A 14,614-nucleotide genomic window follows, 5' to 3' on the forward strand; every position below is an offset into this window, starting at 1 on the left:
AAATGCTGCGCTAGTAGTGTTGATTGTACATGATAGTTCTATCGTACATGCGAAACCTCAATGATGTCAATGTACAGACTCGATAGTCTATCCCCCCCCCCTTGAATCCCCTAAGCGACTTCTTCTTTCACCTTGGTCGACTTGCTCCTCTTCACCTCTCTCTTCTTGGGTTTCAACCACTCCTCCATGCCCTGGGGCCAGTACACTCTATTTTGAGGCCCACCCATCCCGAATTCATCAGGAGAAATGGTCGACACCTCAACATCCATAGGCCCAGGCTCTGCCGCCTTATTCTCGCCATCGCCATCGCCTTTGTTGTCGTCGTCTTCGTCGTCGTAGTCGTCATTCTTGGCCCTCTTCTTCGACTTCTTGGGCGGCTTCTTGATGTCCTTCTTAGCATTTCCGGCCTTGTTAGCGCGAAGCTCGTCCAGTCGCTCATATGGCACAACATCGTTGAACGTGTCCCATCCCGGCAACTTGAAGGCGCGCATGAGCTCGAAAACTGCCTGCTCCTTGTCTTTGGCCTCGATCATAAGGTCCATGTCAGGAGGACAAGGAGGCAATGTGCGTACACGCGGCGAGTGTTTCCTTCGATCACGCGGCGAGACCGCACCAGGGCATGATTCGCTGTAGTGCATCTTCTGCCGGATGCCCTTGCGGGTCCACGTCGCGCGAATACGATCGAAAAGTTTAGTGATGTCTTCAGTGCCCTCTCGTAGCTGGCTCGAGTCGAATACAATGTTGTGGTGGTGAAAGTCGAGAACCAAAGGAATGTCCAGTTCCTCGCATATGGGAAGGAGGTCGTGGACAGACCACGATACGTCATCGTTCTCCAGGACCAGGCGACGTTTGACAGAAGGCGACAATTTGGCATAGTTGGTACGGAACCTGTCCAGGGTGGCCGGTTTATCACCGTAGGTGCCGCCCATGTGCAAAATCATGACGGCATCCCGGTCCTGCTGCTCGGGAAGGCGGAGCAGCGTGAGCAGCTCGTCGTGGTATTCCAAATCGCGGACCGCGGCGTTGATGACCTCTTTGCGAGGCGAACCTAGCTGCGTAAACTGGCCCGGATGGGTCGTAAGCCGATGCCCGAGCTGGGCGGCCACTCTGCCCGCCTCGGCAAGAGCGTCAGCAGCGAAAGGGGCGAGACTATAGCCGTATTCCTCGTGGCTGGCAAATGGAAACATTTCAGAGCTGAGGCGCATGAACTTGATGCCGTACTTGTCGTTCCATCGAAGCATTTTGGGAATGTCCCTGGCATTCGCCAACCCAAGTTCCTGGACGTACTCCTGTCCGCGGCGGATATCGGCGGGCTGGGTATCGTCGGGTCTATTTTTGGTTGCGTGTTCAGGTTGGTTCGGGTCTGCGAGAGGATGGCGATGTTGCAGGATGGATGCTATCCGGCAAGTCCGCGAGCAAAAGACTGGGGGGTTAGCAGCGCGAAGGTATGTATTGAGACAAGCCTGGGAAGAGTATCGTGTTAGTTGGGCAGTCAACCTTGAGCGAGCATGGCTCGAAGTCTTTAGAACAGGCAGGTCTCACATAACCCAATCGGCCGTTCCATGGCAGAGGCAAATATGCGCTGTTGACGGGGGGCTCTCGTGCTGCACCCCTCTCGGGGGCGTCTTCCTCACGGATTTTGTCGTCCTCGACGTCGCAGATGGCGGCCTCGCCATCGGGGCCATTGATTGGGGCGGCGTCCATATTGGGGGTGCCGGATCGCTCTTCTTCGTCCTTGCGGGCGCGATCTTCGGGGTCGGTTGGTCTCGTTTTCAGCCGGGGACGGAAGTTAGTCTCTTCCGATCGGCCGGCATCGCTGCGGAGGGCGATAGAGCTCGCTTCGACGGCCAGGCGGGACGTTCTCGTGGCGTTTTGTAGACGGTTCTCCATCTCGCTGAGCTCTATTACAGCGTTGCGCACGCCCTCCTGGAAAGCCTCGACCTTGTTGCGGCTTACATGTCGGCGCTTTGCGGAGGGCTCATCGGTTGCTTCTTGGCCGGGGGCCGGGCACATTGTGGCGCCCGATTCGGGAACAGGAACGGGGTTAACTTCGGGCAGGTGACGGGCGGAACGGCGTGGGCCGGGGTTGGCGGACTTGAGGTTGCCAGGCAAGGAATCCATAGCAGCAGCAGTAGCAGCGTTAGCAGCAGCAGCAGACTTCTTGCGTTTGGAGGGAGCCATGGCGGCGTAAGGGTTAAGTAGACGAGCTGGTGTGACTGGAGTTTTCTCAGGCGTGGATTGGCTCGTGTGGACAGAATGGGCAAAAGATGATATCAGGGACGGCGGGACACGGCTAGATGACGGCACAGAGCCGGCGTGACGGAACAGTCGTCGAGGATGACGAAGGTGATTGGCTGCGGCGGAAGAAAAGCTCCTCATGCAGAGAGAGTGACCGGGGGTGGCGGCGATGTTATTTGGCGACTCCGGGAGGGATGGGTTATGCTAGACAACCCTAGTCTTGAGATGGAGGGTGGGTGTCTTTTTTCCAGACGGGAATGGCGATACAGGGACGAGGCGTTAATGTCGTGATGGATGTGAGCCATGAGTTTGGTATAGGTACATGGGATTTGGTTGAAGCGAACGTAAGTGTGTGTGTGATGTGTGTTTGTGTGTTGATGAGATCTCGGCCGTGGCTGGAGGGATGCTCAATAGTGGGGAGCAAAGACTGGACAGACTGTAGAAACAGGAGCGGCGAGAGGAGCAGCTACTGTGTAGAATAGAATAGGTTGCCGTGAGGGCAGAGCGATGATCACGCCGTACCGTGCAAGAGGAGGGAGGCTGGCTGTAGGTGGATGAGATCAACCAACAAAATCGTGGATGGTGAGGTCAGATGGTGATGGCGAGGTACAAGGTACGTATGTGGATGTACGTGCATTGGCTGCTTACCCTACTAGGTACCCTACAAAGGGCAAGATGCCTGAAGTCCGCCTTGTGCACTTGCCACACGTTTACTGTAGGATCTAGGACTTGCCGCCGTGGTGGAAGGTGGAGGGAATTGGATGGAAATAAATGGAGGCCGTGTTCTATGTTGTGTTGTATTGAGTTATGTTGTTGCTGTTGCTGTCGACAATTCGGACTTCACAGAGCGAAAGGGAAGTAGGCACGGACCCGATGGACTGCGTCATTCCCCAGAAGGCAAGTCACAAGAGGCGGCAGTTCGACGTCACTGTGACAGACTCACAAGTACTCATTGTACCTAGGTAGGTAGGTAGGGTAAGGTAGACAATCTCTACTGTGCCTGCATGCCTGCGTGCCTACCTATCGTACCTCCCCAGCTGTCACACACCATTCGATGGGAAGCCACTTCGCTGGAGGCAACTGCAACACCAGGTGCAAGTGCCTCTCTCTCCTTCCTTCCTTGCACCGCCATGCGTCGGGTTCAGCCAGCAGAATCAGCCTCGACCGACATACCCAGGTAGGTAGGAAGGTGCCTACCCACCTGCCTACCTATCCACCCATTCAACTAGGTGGGTGGGAAGAAGGTGAAGAGAAGGAAGGTACGATCAGGTAGGGTAGGGCACAACATGTTTGCTCCATCTCCACACGCATTTCAGCCGCATTATGCATGACCTCATCCTCATCGTCACATACACACTCACTCCCGGGACCTGCAAGCCACATTGCACAAGCCACAAGCAACACCCATCTCCATCGTCGTCTCCATCTACACGCCACCTTCGCTTCGCTCGAAAAGAACGCCCATCCGCCCATTGCAATCCAACCCAACCCGCAGGAACTCGTACGAACCAGTGGTGATGCGACCCGGCAGGAGGTCCGGGAACAAAAGCTCCGTCATCCACCGAACATCGCCGATTGGCACCCAGTCCGCCCCGGGGCCTGCCATCGGCGCCTGCGCCGTCGACACCTCCATCGACACCTTCATCGACTCCTCCATCATTGACTGAGCAAGCCATCCGGCTGTGATGACGCGACCTCATGGAGGACTGAATTGACTACACGCTTCCGTCATTTCAATGTTGCTAGCATCACCAGTACTAAGAAACTGGCTTCAGTTTGTTCACCACACCCGTCCATCATGTCGATACGGTCTTTTCGAACTACGTCATCTTCTAGCTTCAAATCGACTGCACACTGCTGCCAACAGAAGTTACTTGGATACATTTCCGCCACCTGATTCGAATGGGTATCGCCGAGGCACAAAAAATAGGAGGGGGCAAAAAACAAACAATGGAAAGTACACAACGCCCTGGCCTCACATAATCGGCACCACCAATCGCGTAACCGCAAGCCTGGCCGGACTCGGTCTGGCCACCCCGGACCCGTCGTCTCCCCTCTCCCGCCCCGACTCCGCTCCCAACACCGGCCCCGACGACATCGGCTCTATCGGTGCAGATGCCGTTCTCGTCTTCGCCTCCCGCGACTGCCAGTAGTGATTCCGGCAAACGGGGCAATCATAACGCCCAATCAGAAACCATGACGAGAGACATTTGGCGTGGAAGGCGTGCTTGCAGCTCTTCAGCGTCAGGATATCATCGTCGGACGTCTTGGCATCCGTCTTGACCGGCGACTTCTTCCACTCCCGCCACCGCCATGCAGACCCTCTCCACTTGGATGCCGCTGCCCGAACATTCCGGCCATGTTCAGAGTTCAGAGTCGGCCCTGCTTCTCCCCCACTTTCTTCTAGAACCCCGACCGCCCCCTGCGATGGCCTTGTTTGCATCGGTCCTGCTCCGGCCACATTGGTTCCAGTTGCGACGAATAGTGATCCGATGCAGATGGGACTGCCGGCAGCACCACAGAGTCAGTGACGGGCTATCCTCTACAACCCACAGATTATGCACCCGCAAATTGCGTTTCCCCGCCTGTCGTTTTCGGCTTTAGAGCACGTGCTACAGCTGACCATCCCCTTTGGCTGTCGCGCCATCGCCAAATGCTGGGCGTCCCCCCCAAACGAGATAGACTCACCATTCTGGTTCCGCATCGGTTTGGTGGAGGCCCGACTCGAGATCTAACTTCTCGAGGCCAACGCTCGTGCACTCCGATACCGTGCTCAGTTTGCGACGAGCCTCCTGGAATTGCGACGTCCGGGGATGGTATTTGCGATGATCTTGCACCCACATGTACGTGAGACAGATTCTGCCGAGCAGCGCACACGTCAGCTCCTGTCGTCGCTCATTTAATCGCGGACCGGGCTTTCCTACGGTCTGTACATCGGCCCACAGACGAGGAGGAACATGAAGAGCGTGAGCAGGATTATGCCGAGTTCGTCCATGTCGCCGTCGGCGATGTAGCAAGGGGCATTTCACCGTCCCCGCTTGACGACTATCAATTGATGCGATGCGGATGTGCCTAGGCGCAAGCAATGCTCAGTCAGTTGATTGCGACTCCTGCGATGGAATTCGCAATCTGTACGTTACGGCGACGATTCACAAAGAAACAATAGCAAACGACGAAGACGAGACCGGCTCTCGCGGCCCTTTAAACGGCGCCGGGAAAGCGGGCAATCACAGTGAGTTGTGATCAGATGACAGCTGACCGGCCGACCTTGGCCCAAACGCTACACAAGATGATGGATGACGGATTCCGTGGCTACGAGGCTTGTATGCAGCGCCGGGTTGGGTGGTTGTAACGTGGAGAATATGGGAAAGCTAGATAACGACAGGTTTGTCAGACCAAAGAGAGTCCTGTCCTGTCCTGTGTTCATCGGCATCGACGCAACCCCGCACTCACCCACTCACCCAATCACTCATCTCACGCGCGGTTTACTCACTCGCTCGCGCGCTCACACGCAACCGACATATCGAAGGTGGCGCTCTTCACCGCTGGGCGCCCAGTATTCCGTGCAAACAGCTGGCGGCCCAATGGTGGAATCCAACTTAACCTCCAACGCTTTTTCGTGCCCAGCTTCTCCGGTCATCTCGTTATCATTGTCGAAACATCGACCCCCTCATTCCACACCCGACGATGCTGGTCATCTTCCCTCTCGTTCTCGTGGGCCAAGAGGCTTGGCAAAAAATCCCAGCAACTCAGGTGCGATTTGGGAACTTGGGAAGCAACTCCAGCTCGAGGACAAGAAAAATAGTCTTCTGCGGTGACGTAATTGTAATGGGCGTTACAGGTCCTGGCATCCTTGGTAAGCGGGGAAACACACACCCGTACGATGTATTCATAAACCACTAGTGTGTGAGGACGGAGTCCAGGGAGTCTGGATTTCTGGGCAAAGACGACAAAACGCAGCAACAGGAAGACGGAGTACTGGACAGTGAAGGAGGAGGGGGGGTGATTTGACTCTCGAGCAAACTCATCAGTGGATGGGCGGGGGAATGTTGGGGGATGACGGGGGGCGGGCGTTCATGACCATCAGGACAAAGGGGAAAAGAGCCCCTCCATAACCCACCACACCACCCACCCACCCCCTCCTCGTCTTGCGATTGCCCCTCTATCAGGCTATCGGCGGTGTTAGAAACATTACGGACATCTTGAAGGAGGACGACGTAAGGACCGCCGTCCGGGGGCCCCTTGGAGAAACCCAACCCAATCTAACCTACCGACGACCCCCCGGAAGAAACATCAGACAACGCAAAAGGGCCGAGGGCGGCGCTGGAGGAGGAGAGGAAAGTGGACTCTGGAGGAGCGGCGCCGGCGCCCAGCGCACCGGCCAAGAAACGCCAAGTTGGCCGTCATTCCTTGGCTGGCAAACGGGCCAAACAAAGGCTCAGTAACGTTCGTCCGCAGTCCACCTCTCATGCCCACCTCGGGGCGGCCAAGACGTCCCGCTGTCCAATACGATGAACCGTCGTTACTCGCGCCGCCGAATCAAGCAAGGCTGGGCATGTTGGACGAAATTAGCAGAAAGCCTTTCAGAGCCCCTGTTACCCCCCATCGTCCGAGTATCCCGCAAAAAACATGCGGCAGGTTGCAACATGATACGTGGAGAGGGCATCTTCGTCTGCTGCGCAGGTTATCCACGATCTTGTTCTTCTCCGCCGCCGCCCCCCAGAGAGAAGAAGCATGGTCCTATCCGAGGAGCTTGCGATATCGTTCGACACATTTCAATGAGTCTACAGATCATCCATGATCCCTCAAGGACCGCTGTCCCCCTCAACCCCGTCCACCCTCTTCCCCTCCTCCCCCCTCCTCCCGCCCAGCGTCTGGGCGTCTCACTCGGGGTGGCTTTGTTTCTCGGCAGACCCGTTCTCAACTTCTCTCCCCCCCGCCCGTATCGCGCTCGGGACGATGTGAGTCGGCCACACCGGGGCAGGATCCCGGTTCCTGTTCGCGCTCTCTCCACGATACTCGCAGCGGCAATTTGGACAAACTCTGGGCAGGCGTCCTCGGATGCGGGGGCGGACAGGAGGCAAGCATCCAGCCAGGACGGTAAGAGGACGAGGGAGACGGGCAGCGATGGGCACAACTGGTACAACACTGCGCTGTGCAGTCCTGTGCAGTCCTGTGCAGAGATGGTGTGACGAGAGAAGGGTTGATTCGGGTCGAGGGATAACCGGAACCCACCAAACTGATTCGATTGCGGGTTTCGACGGGAGAGACGTTGGACAAACACGGCCGAAAATCTCGGGGTCCCTTTTTTTCTTTTTTTTCGATTGCGACGGTGCCGGCGCCGAAAGAGCCGTTTCACAGCGTAACCTCCGGTCTCCTCATACTCGTAGGGACCCGGGACAAAACACGGCGCTTTATACTTGTCTAGTGCTCCGAGAGAGGCCTCCCGAGCAACGTAGTGCCGTGCGGGCGTCGTATGGTGCGTACGTCACTTGTTCACGGGTGTCGCTGACAAACGGGGGAACTGGACCTTCGCATGCCACGGCCCTGCTGTCCACGTCGACTGACAAGTAGGCTCGCTAACAAGCAGGTTGAGACAGGTCGGGCGCCGAGCAGACGAGGGGTAATCAGAGCAGGGGAAGGAGGTGGAGGAGATGGAGGAGGGGGGCCGCGGTTCCTCACCCCGGTTTGTCTTGTCTCCTCTATCAAACATGACTGAACCCAATGAGTCTTTACGCGGGCTTCCAACCGTGCCGCCCAGGAAACGGCTGCTCGGCATTGTCTTGGCTGCTCGAAGGCTCTCTCTCTCTCTCTCTTCTCTATCTTTCTCCCTCGCTCCCATCCTCTGTCTCCTCCTCTGTCTCCGCCCGCCGTCGTCGGTTCCACTTCCCAGTGTCCTTGCGCCGTCCGGGAAACACCGGGAGGAGTCGGCTCAGTGACATACAAGTCAGACAGACTCAGGAGAGCGAGAGACCAAAAGACGCCCGTATGCCCGACGACACTTGACCTGTGCCGGCGGCCCACGGCGCCACGGATGCCATTTGCGGACGATATGACCAACCACACAACACGACGAGACAACACTACTGCAGACCTGGCAGAACCCCTGTTCTTCGTAAAGGGCAGTCTTCTAGAAGGATGGGTAACCCCCCACATCCGGTGTTTCTTGGAAGGCAGAATGGCCTGGGAGTGGCTGAGGCGTGGTGGAGAAGAATAAAACTCTCGCCTTCTATTATCTCTGGGCGCAGGCATGCTCATCACCGAAAGCGTCGATGCCTCCTCCCCCTCGCACCTCGCAGGCTATCAGTCTCGTCCACCCCCCCTTTCCCTTCCCTTGTCTCCGCCCGAGACCCAACAGACTTGCTCGATTACGACGCCCAGACTTGCTCCTCGGCCTCTTAGACGAGCATGCTGCCCAGAATGAGGCCCGCTGCCCAGACTCTCGGCGGACTCAACATGGCAGGCGGGAGCGTAGAGTTCCCACCGAGATCTCCTATGGCGTGCTATCGAACAACTCGCGTGCCTTCGACCGGCTTTCGGACTCCTTGCTCCCAAGATCCAAGAGACTCCAACTCCATGGGAAAGCCTGGGGTCCCCCCGGAGGAGCCCCGCGCAGAGCCGCCAAGGCTGAAGGAACACCTACAGGCACACACACACACACACACATATCCACGAGCGAGCGAGCGCAGTTCCTTGCGGGCCAAGGCCATACTCCCCGCCTATCATGGTATGAAGTCATACCGCCGAGCGACGAGACGAGAAAAGTATACATCTTCTCCCAAGCCCCCCCGAGATTTTGGCTTTCTTCCCGTTTCCCATCTCACTCGATTTTCATCAGAGATCGTCTCAACCCCCGGGCTCCTTTGTTGTCAACCCTTCCTTCCTATGCTCGCCTGTTCTCTCGACCTTAAGGGGGTAGAAGTGCTTGAACCTGGATAAGAGCAGAGCACTCACACTTTTGCCCGTTCCATAAAAGCGTTTCCTGTCAAACAGGACTAACAAACAAACTCCCTCGACTCCGATTGGATCCGACGACGACCACTCTTGGCACCGCCGGGAGACATCACGTCTCTTTTATCATCTCTCGAGGACTCAACACAAAAACACATCTCTACTTCCCTCCCTACCTCTCTAACTCTCTTTCCTCACACCCCCATTCAAGCTCGGGAATCTCGTCCATTCCGACGTTCCAACCTTCATCATGGGAAAGAAAGATCCCGAGGCCGAGGCCATGGCCAACCACGTCTCCGGCCAGGCCAACAAGCCCATCTCCCGTCCTGCCCACGCCTTGACTGTTGAGCAAGTCGTCCAGGAGCTCAGAGCGAATCCGGACGATGGCTTGACCCCCGAAGACGCAAAGGCTCGCCTTGACGAGTATGGCCGTAACGAATTCGGCGAAGAGGCGGGCGTCCAGCCCCTGAAGATCTTCATCGGACAAATCGCCAACGCCATGACCTTGGTATGTCGTTCCTCGCCCGTGTTTCCACCCCTTAACTCAAGCCGTCCTGATCCTCCTGGACGAACAGACAAATGGAGAGGCTCAGCTAACATGGCGTCGATAGGTTCTCATTCTGGCCATGGGCGCTTCGTTTGGCATTGGGTCTTGGATCGAAGGAGGTGTCGTGGCAGGTGTCATTCTGCTCAACATCACCGTTGGTTTCCACCAGGAATTCAAGGCCGCAAAGACCATGGACTCCCTTCGATCTCTCAGCTCTCCCACCGCCCAGGCTGTCCGTGAGGGCCGAAACATCACCGTCCCGACTGTCGAGATTGTCCCTGGTGACATGGTCGAGCTCAAGACGGGTGACACCATCCCCGCCGACGTCCGCATCCTCGAGGCCGTCAACTTCGAGACGAACGAGGCTCTGCTGACGGGCGAGTCCCTTCCTATTCGCAAGGAGGCTGCTCTGACTTTCGATGACGAGACCGGACCTGGTGACCGTCTCAACGTTGCCTACAGCTCCTCGACCGTCACCAAGGGCCGTGCTCGTGGTATCGTCTTTGCCACCGGAATGTACACCGAGATTGGACAGATTGCCGCCGCCCTCCGGGGTAAGAACTCTCGCCGTCGCGACGTCAAGCGCAAGGAGGACGGCTCTGCCAGCTTCGGTCGCTACCTCCAGGCGTGGACTCTGACCCTGTCTGATGCCGTCGGACGCTTCCTCGGAGTGAATGTTGGAACACCTCTCCAGAGGAAGCTGTCCAAGCTTGCGATCCTCCTCTTTGGTATTGCCGTCATCTGCGCAATCATCGTTCTGGGGGCCAACAACTTCAACACGGTCCAGGAAGTAATCATCTACGCTGTCGCCACCGGTCTGTCCATGATCCCCGCCTCTTTGGTCGTCGTCTTGACCATCACCATGGCCGCGGGTACCAAGCGTATGGTCCAGCGTCACGTCATTGTCCGCCAGCTGAAGAGTTTGGAAGCCCTTGGCGGTGTCACGAGTAGGTCAAGTCCACACATGCTTCGAGATAATAGCGTCATTGCTAACCCCCCTTGATAGACATTTGCTCCGACAAGACCGGTACCCTTACCCAGGGCAAGATGGTCGTCCGCAAGGCCTGGATCCCCGGAAAGGGAACCTTCTCCATCAGCAACACGAACGAGCCTTTCAACCCTACCGTCGGAGACCTCGGCCACAGCGTCGACCAGCCCAAGGACATTGACTTCCGCACCAAGGAGGGTGACGGCGAGCCCTTCTCCAACACCGACGCCGAGGACCGCGTCAAGTCGAGCACCGTCCTCACCGACTACTTCAACGTCGCGTCGCTTGCCAACCTGGCCAACGTCCACGAGACTGACGGCGAGTGGCACGCGCGTGGCGACCCTACCGAGATCGCCATCCAGGTCTTTGCGTCTCGCTTCAACTGGAACCGTCTCCGCCTCGCGGGAGAGGGCAACCGCTGGAAGCAGATTGCCGAGTTCCCCTTTGACTCCGACGTCAAGAAGATGTCGGTCATCTTCGAGGACACCGAGACCAAGGCTGAGGGAGGAGGCAACAAGACGTGGCTCTTCACCAAGGGTGCCGTCGAGCGCGTCATCTCGTCCTGCCCCACGATCCAGATGGGCGACGAGGTTGTCGAGCTCACCAAGGACATTGAGAAGGACATCCTGTCCAACATGGAGGCTCTCGCCCGTCTCGGGCTCCGTGTCCTGGCCTTCGCCAGCAAGTCCGATATCGGTGTCGTCGACGGCCACGAGAACCTGGACCGCAAGCTGTACGAGAAGGATATCACTTTCCGCGGTCTGATCGGCCTCTACGACCCCCCGCGCCCCGAGTCGGGGCCGTCGGTCAAGAAGTTCCACGAGGCCGGTGTCAGCGTGCACATGCTTACCGGTGACCACCCGGAGACGGCGCGGGCCATCGCTCTCGAGGTCGGCATCCTGCCCACGCGCATGAACGAGATCTCGGCCGACGTCGCAAAGACCATGGTCATGGCCGCCCACGACTTCGACAAGCTCTCGGACGACGAAATCGACAAGCTCCCCCACCTGCCCCTCGTCGTCGCTCGCTGTGCTCCCCAGACAAAGGTGCGCATGATCGAGGCCCTGCACAGACGCCAGCGTTTCGTAGCCATGACGGGCGACGGTGTCAACGACTCTCCTAGTTTGAAGCGCGCCGATGTCGGTATCGCCATGGGAGAGAGCGGCTCCGACGTCGCCAAGGAGGCCTCGGACATTATCCTCACCGACGATAACTTTGCCTCCATCCTCAACGCCGTCGAGGAAGGCCGCCGCATGTTTGACAACATCCAGAAGTTCGTCCTGCACGTCTTGGCCTGCAACGTCGCCCAGGCCTGCACTCTCCTCATCGGTCTGATCTTCAAGGACGAAAGCGGTCTCTCCGTGTTCCCCCTGGCGCCCGTTGAAGTCATGTGGATCATCATGATCACGTCTGGTCTCCCCGACATGGCTCTCGGTTTCGAAGTCGCCGCCCCGGATATCATGGACCGCCCTCCTCAGAACGTAAGGCACCCCCCTCACACACCTCGATCCCGTCTACACGGATCACTCCCCCCCAGTTATGAATGGAAGCTAACGCAACACAAAAACAGATGAAGGTTGGTGTCTTCACCTGGGAGCTGATGCTCGATATGCTGGTGTACGGTCTCTGGACAGCCGCCCTCTGCCTGGCCTCGTTCGTCCTCGTCATGTTCGGCTGGGGCAACGGCGAGTTTGGAAACAACTGCAACAACACGTACTCTCCCGAGTGTGACACGGTATTCCGCGCGCGTGCTACGTGCTTTGCCAGTCTGACCTGGTTCGCCCTCTTCCTCGCCTGGGAGATGGTCAACATGCGCCGGTCCTTCTTCCGCATGCAGCCCAAGAGCACCAAGTACTTCACGCAGTGGTTCATCGACACGTGGCGCAACAAGCTCCTCTTCTTCGCCATCGTCATCGGCTTCGTCACCATCTTCCCGCTCATCTACATCCCCGTGCTCAACACGTCAGTGTTCAAGCACGCGCCCATTACGTGGGAGTGGGGTATCGTCTTCGTCTGCGCGGTGCTCTTCTTCATGGGCGTCGAGGCCTGGAAGTGGGCCAAGCGCATCTACTTCCGCCGCGTCGCGCACAAGCAGCACGGCGGCATCGCCGACCTCGAGAGCCGCGTGTTTGGCCACTACTACACCATTGGCGGCGTCGAACTCGAGTCGTCACCCACGCTCGGCAGCCGGACCATCACGAACGAGAAGGACATGCGCGAGAAGGGCGGCAACGGATACTCCAGCGGGGGTAGCCGGTAATGGGGACCGAATCTCAGTAAACACAAAAAATGGATAGGAGGAGGGAAGAATGACGAGGGATACGAGAAAGGCCAAGACGGGAGAGAGAGAGAGAGAGAGAGAGAGAAGGAGAGATACCAGAAGCTCTGATGATGATTCCATGAAGCAATTCATACGTTGCATTTCGCCGCATATAGACATGGGGGTTTGATATACCAACCGAGGACGAAAAAGTCAGTGCTTCAAAAGAGAGAAGAAGGAAGATGGTTGATGATGGTCCACGACGGGATGGCGGATGTTGTTGGGAGATGACAGACGGTCCTTAATGAACCATAACAATATTTACCCAGTATTATTTATTGTTTACTTTGAATCTGATCTACATTATGAGAATATCCAAACGTGTGTCTTCCTGGTCGTCCTGAAGAAGACCCCCGAGACTCACGCCTCAAATGCTGCAATTTCTTGTCTTCCACTACTAGAGGCAGCTTTCTTGACGATGCTGGCTGGGACCCAGGCGCCGGCTACACCATTGCGAGCAAGAAGGCAATGGCGACCAAGACCACGAGCGAGGACGCGGAGACGGATTTGGCGTCGCCCTCCTGCTTTTCCCGGCGTCACGAGGAGGAGGCCTCGGGGGCACCGCAAGAGGACCTCGGGTCGTAGCCCCTGAACCCCCACGGCTTGCATCGTCGGGTGGTCGTTGTCTCGTTGGTGGTGGTGGTGGTGGTGGTCGGCATGGGACACTCGGGGGTCGTAATAGTCTCGGCAGTCGTGATGGTCTCGGGGATCGAGGTCGTCAGGAAGCACGCCTTGGTTGGTCTGGCGGAAGCGCTGGCGGGAGTCCTGCACGGCCGCTTGATAGGCCAGCGACCCCGGCATCTCCACGGGAAAGCCGGCTGGGCTGGAGCTGTAGGCGTCGCAGGGGTCGAGGGCGTCACGGAGATCGACGTGGGGATCGGCTCCGGGGCCGGCGTGGGTTCGGGCACCCGCGATGCCGCGGTAGTGGCCGTCGCCGCGGGACCTCTGACGTAGTCCTTGTACCGGTACAGGTTGCCGCAGGACGGGAGGTCGTCGCACTCGTGGACCCGGCTAGAGCCCGAGCCCGAGGCCTTCTTGTAGCATATCTCGCGGCAGGGGCGCAGACCGAAGCCTACTTGGATCTTCTCGTCGTCGGCTGTGGCGGTGAGGGCGAGGCCCAGGAGGGCGAGGACGAGGGATCCGGAGCGCATGTTGTTTGTTCTTGGGTAGTTATGTTATGTTTTTTTTTTTTTTTTTTTTTTTTTTGCCGCTTGGACGTTGATTGAATGAACTAGACGGTTTTGCTCGAGACTTTGACGGGATGCTGCGAAGAGTGATGTTTCTCTGGTGTTGATGTCGGTGTAAGATGAAGAAGGAATCAAAGATTGAAGAGGAAGTTTGCTCCTCGCTTTATCACTTACGACTTGCCATCTCCGAAATGAGTCCACAAACGTCGCCAGAGAGCCATGGTCGAGTTGGCTCTTCTCAAAAGACATAAGTCTGGAACCTTTGACGTCTACCCCCGTCTCCGACGTGAACCGCAGCCATCGCGACCAGCCCAGTCGGCGAGTCTAATGAGGCGCAACCAACAACGAGACTTCTTTTGGCAACATGCTTCTCCTTCTTCTTT

General features: G+C 57.4%; 5 protein-coding genes across 5 annotated transcripts; 2 read left to right on the plus strand and 3 right to left on the minus strand.

The window, feature by feature from the left end:
• Positions 1–110: 110 nt before the first annotated feature.
• On the minus strand, positions 111–2,181 carry CH63R_03605 (UV damage endonuclease UvdE; the record flags this gene model as incomplete). Its single annotated transcript, XM_018298580.1, has 2 exons — positions 111–1,463; positions 1,543–2,181. The coding sequence occupies 2 exons, from the start codon at positions 2,179–2,181 to the stop codon at positions 111–113; spliced, it is 1,992 nt and encodes a 663-aa protein (XP_018159826.1).
• A 1,483-nt stretch (positions 2,182–3,664) lies between these two features.
• On the minus strand, positions 3,665–3,895 carry CH63R_03606 (uncharacterized protein; the record flags this gene model as incomplete). Its single annotated transcript, XM_018298581.1, has 1 exon — positions 3,665–3,895. One exon carries the CDS (start codon positions 3,893–3,895, stop codon positions 3,665–3,667), a length of 231 nt encoding a protein of 76 aa, XP_018159827.1.
• A 3,470-nt stretch (positions 3,896–7,365) lies between these two features.
• On the plus strand, positions 7,366–7,953 carry CH63R_03607 (uncharacterized protein; the record flags this gene model as incomplete). The annotated part of the gene is made up of 2 exons (XM_018298582.1): positions 7,366–7,721; positions 7,839–7,953. 2 exons carry the CDS (start codon positions 7,366–7,368, stop codon positions 7,951–7,953), a joined length of 471 nt encoding a protein of 156 aa, XP_018159828.1.
• Positions 7,954–9,439: 1,486 nt separating this feature from the next.
• Positions 9,440–12,984, plus strand: CH63R_03608 (potassium/sodium efflux P-type ATPase; the record flags this gene model as incomplete). Its single annotated transcript, XM_018298583.1, has 4 exons — positions 9,440–9,697; positions 9,801–10,683; positions 10,743–12,205; positions 12,295–12,984. 4 exons carry the CDS (start codon positions 9,440–9,442, stop codon positions 12,982–12,984), a joined length of 3,294 nt encoding a protein of 1,097 aa, XP_018159829.1.
• A 596-nt stretch (positions 12,985–13,580) lies between these two features.
• CH63R_03609 (uncharacterized protein) lies at positions 13,581–14,195 on the minus strand (the record flags this gene model as incomplete). The annotated part of the gene is made up of 1 exon (XM_018298584.1): positions 13,581–14,195. The coding sequence occupies one exon, from the start codon at positions 14,193–14,195 to the stop codon at positions 13,581–13,583; it is 615 nt and encodes a 204-aa protein (XP_018159830.1).
• Positions 14,196–14,614: the final 419 nt, after the last annotated feature.

This window comes from Colletotrichum higginsianum, chromosome 3 (assembly GCF_001672515.1).
Source record: "Colletotrichum higginsianum IMI 349063 chromosome 3, whole genome shotgun sequence".
NCBI classification, from domain to species: Eukaryota; Fungi; Ascomycota; class Sordariomycetes; order Glomerellales; family Glomerellaceae; genus Colletotrichum; species Colletotrichum higginsianum.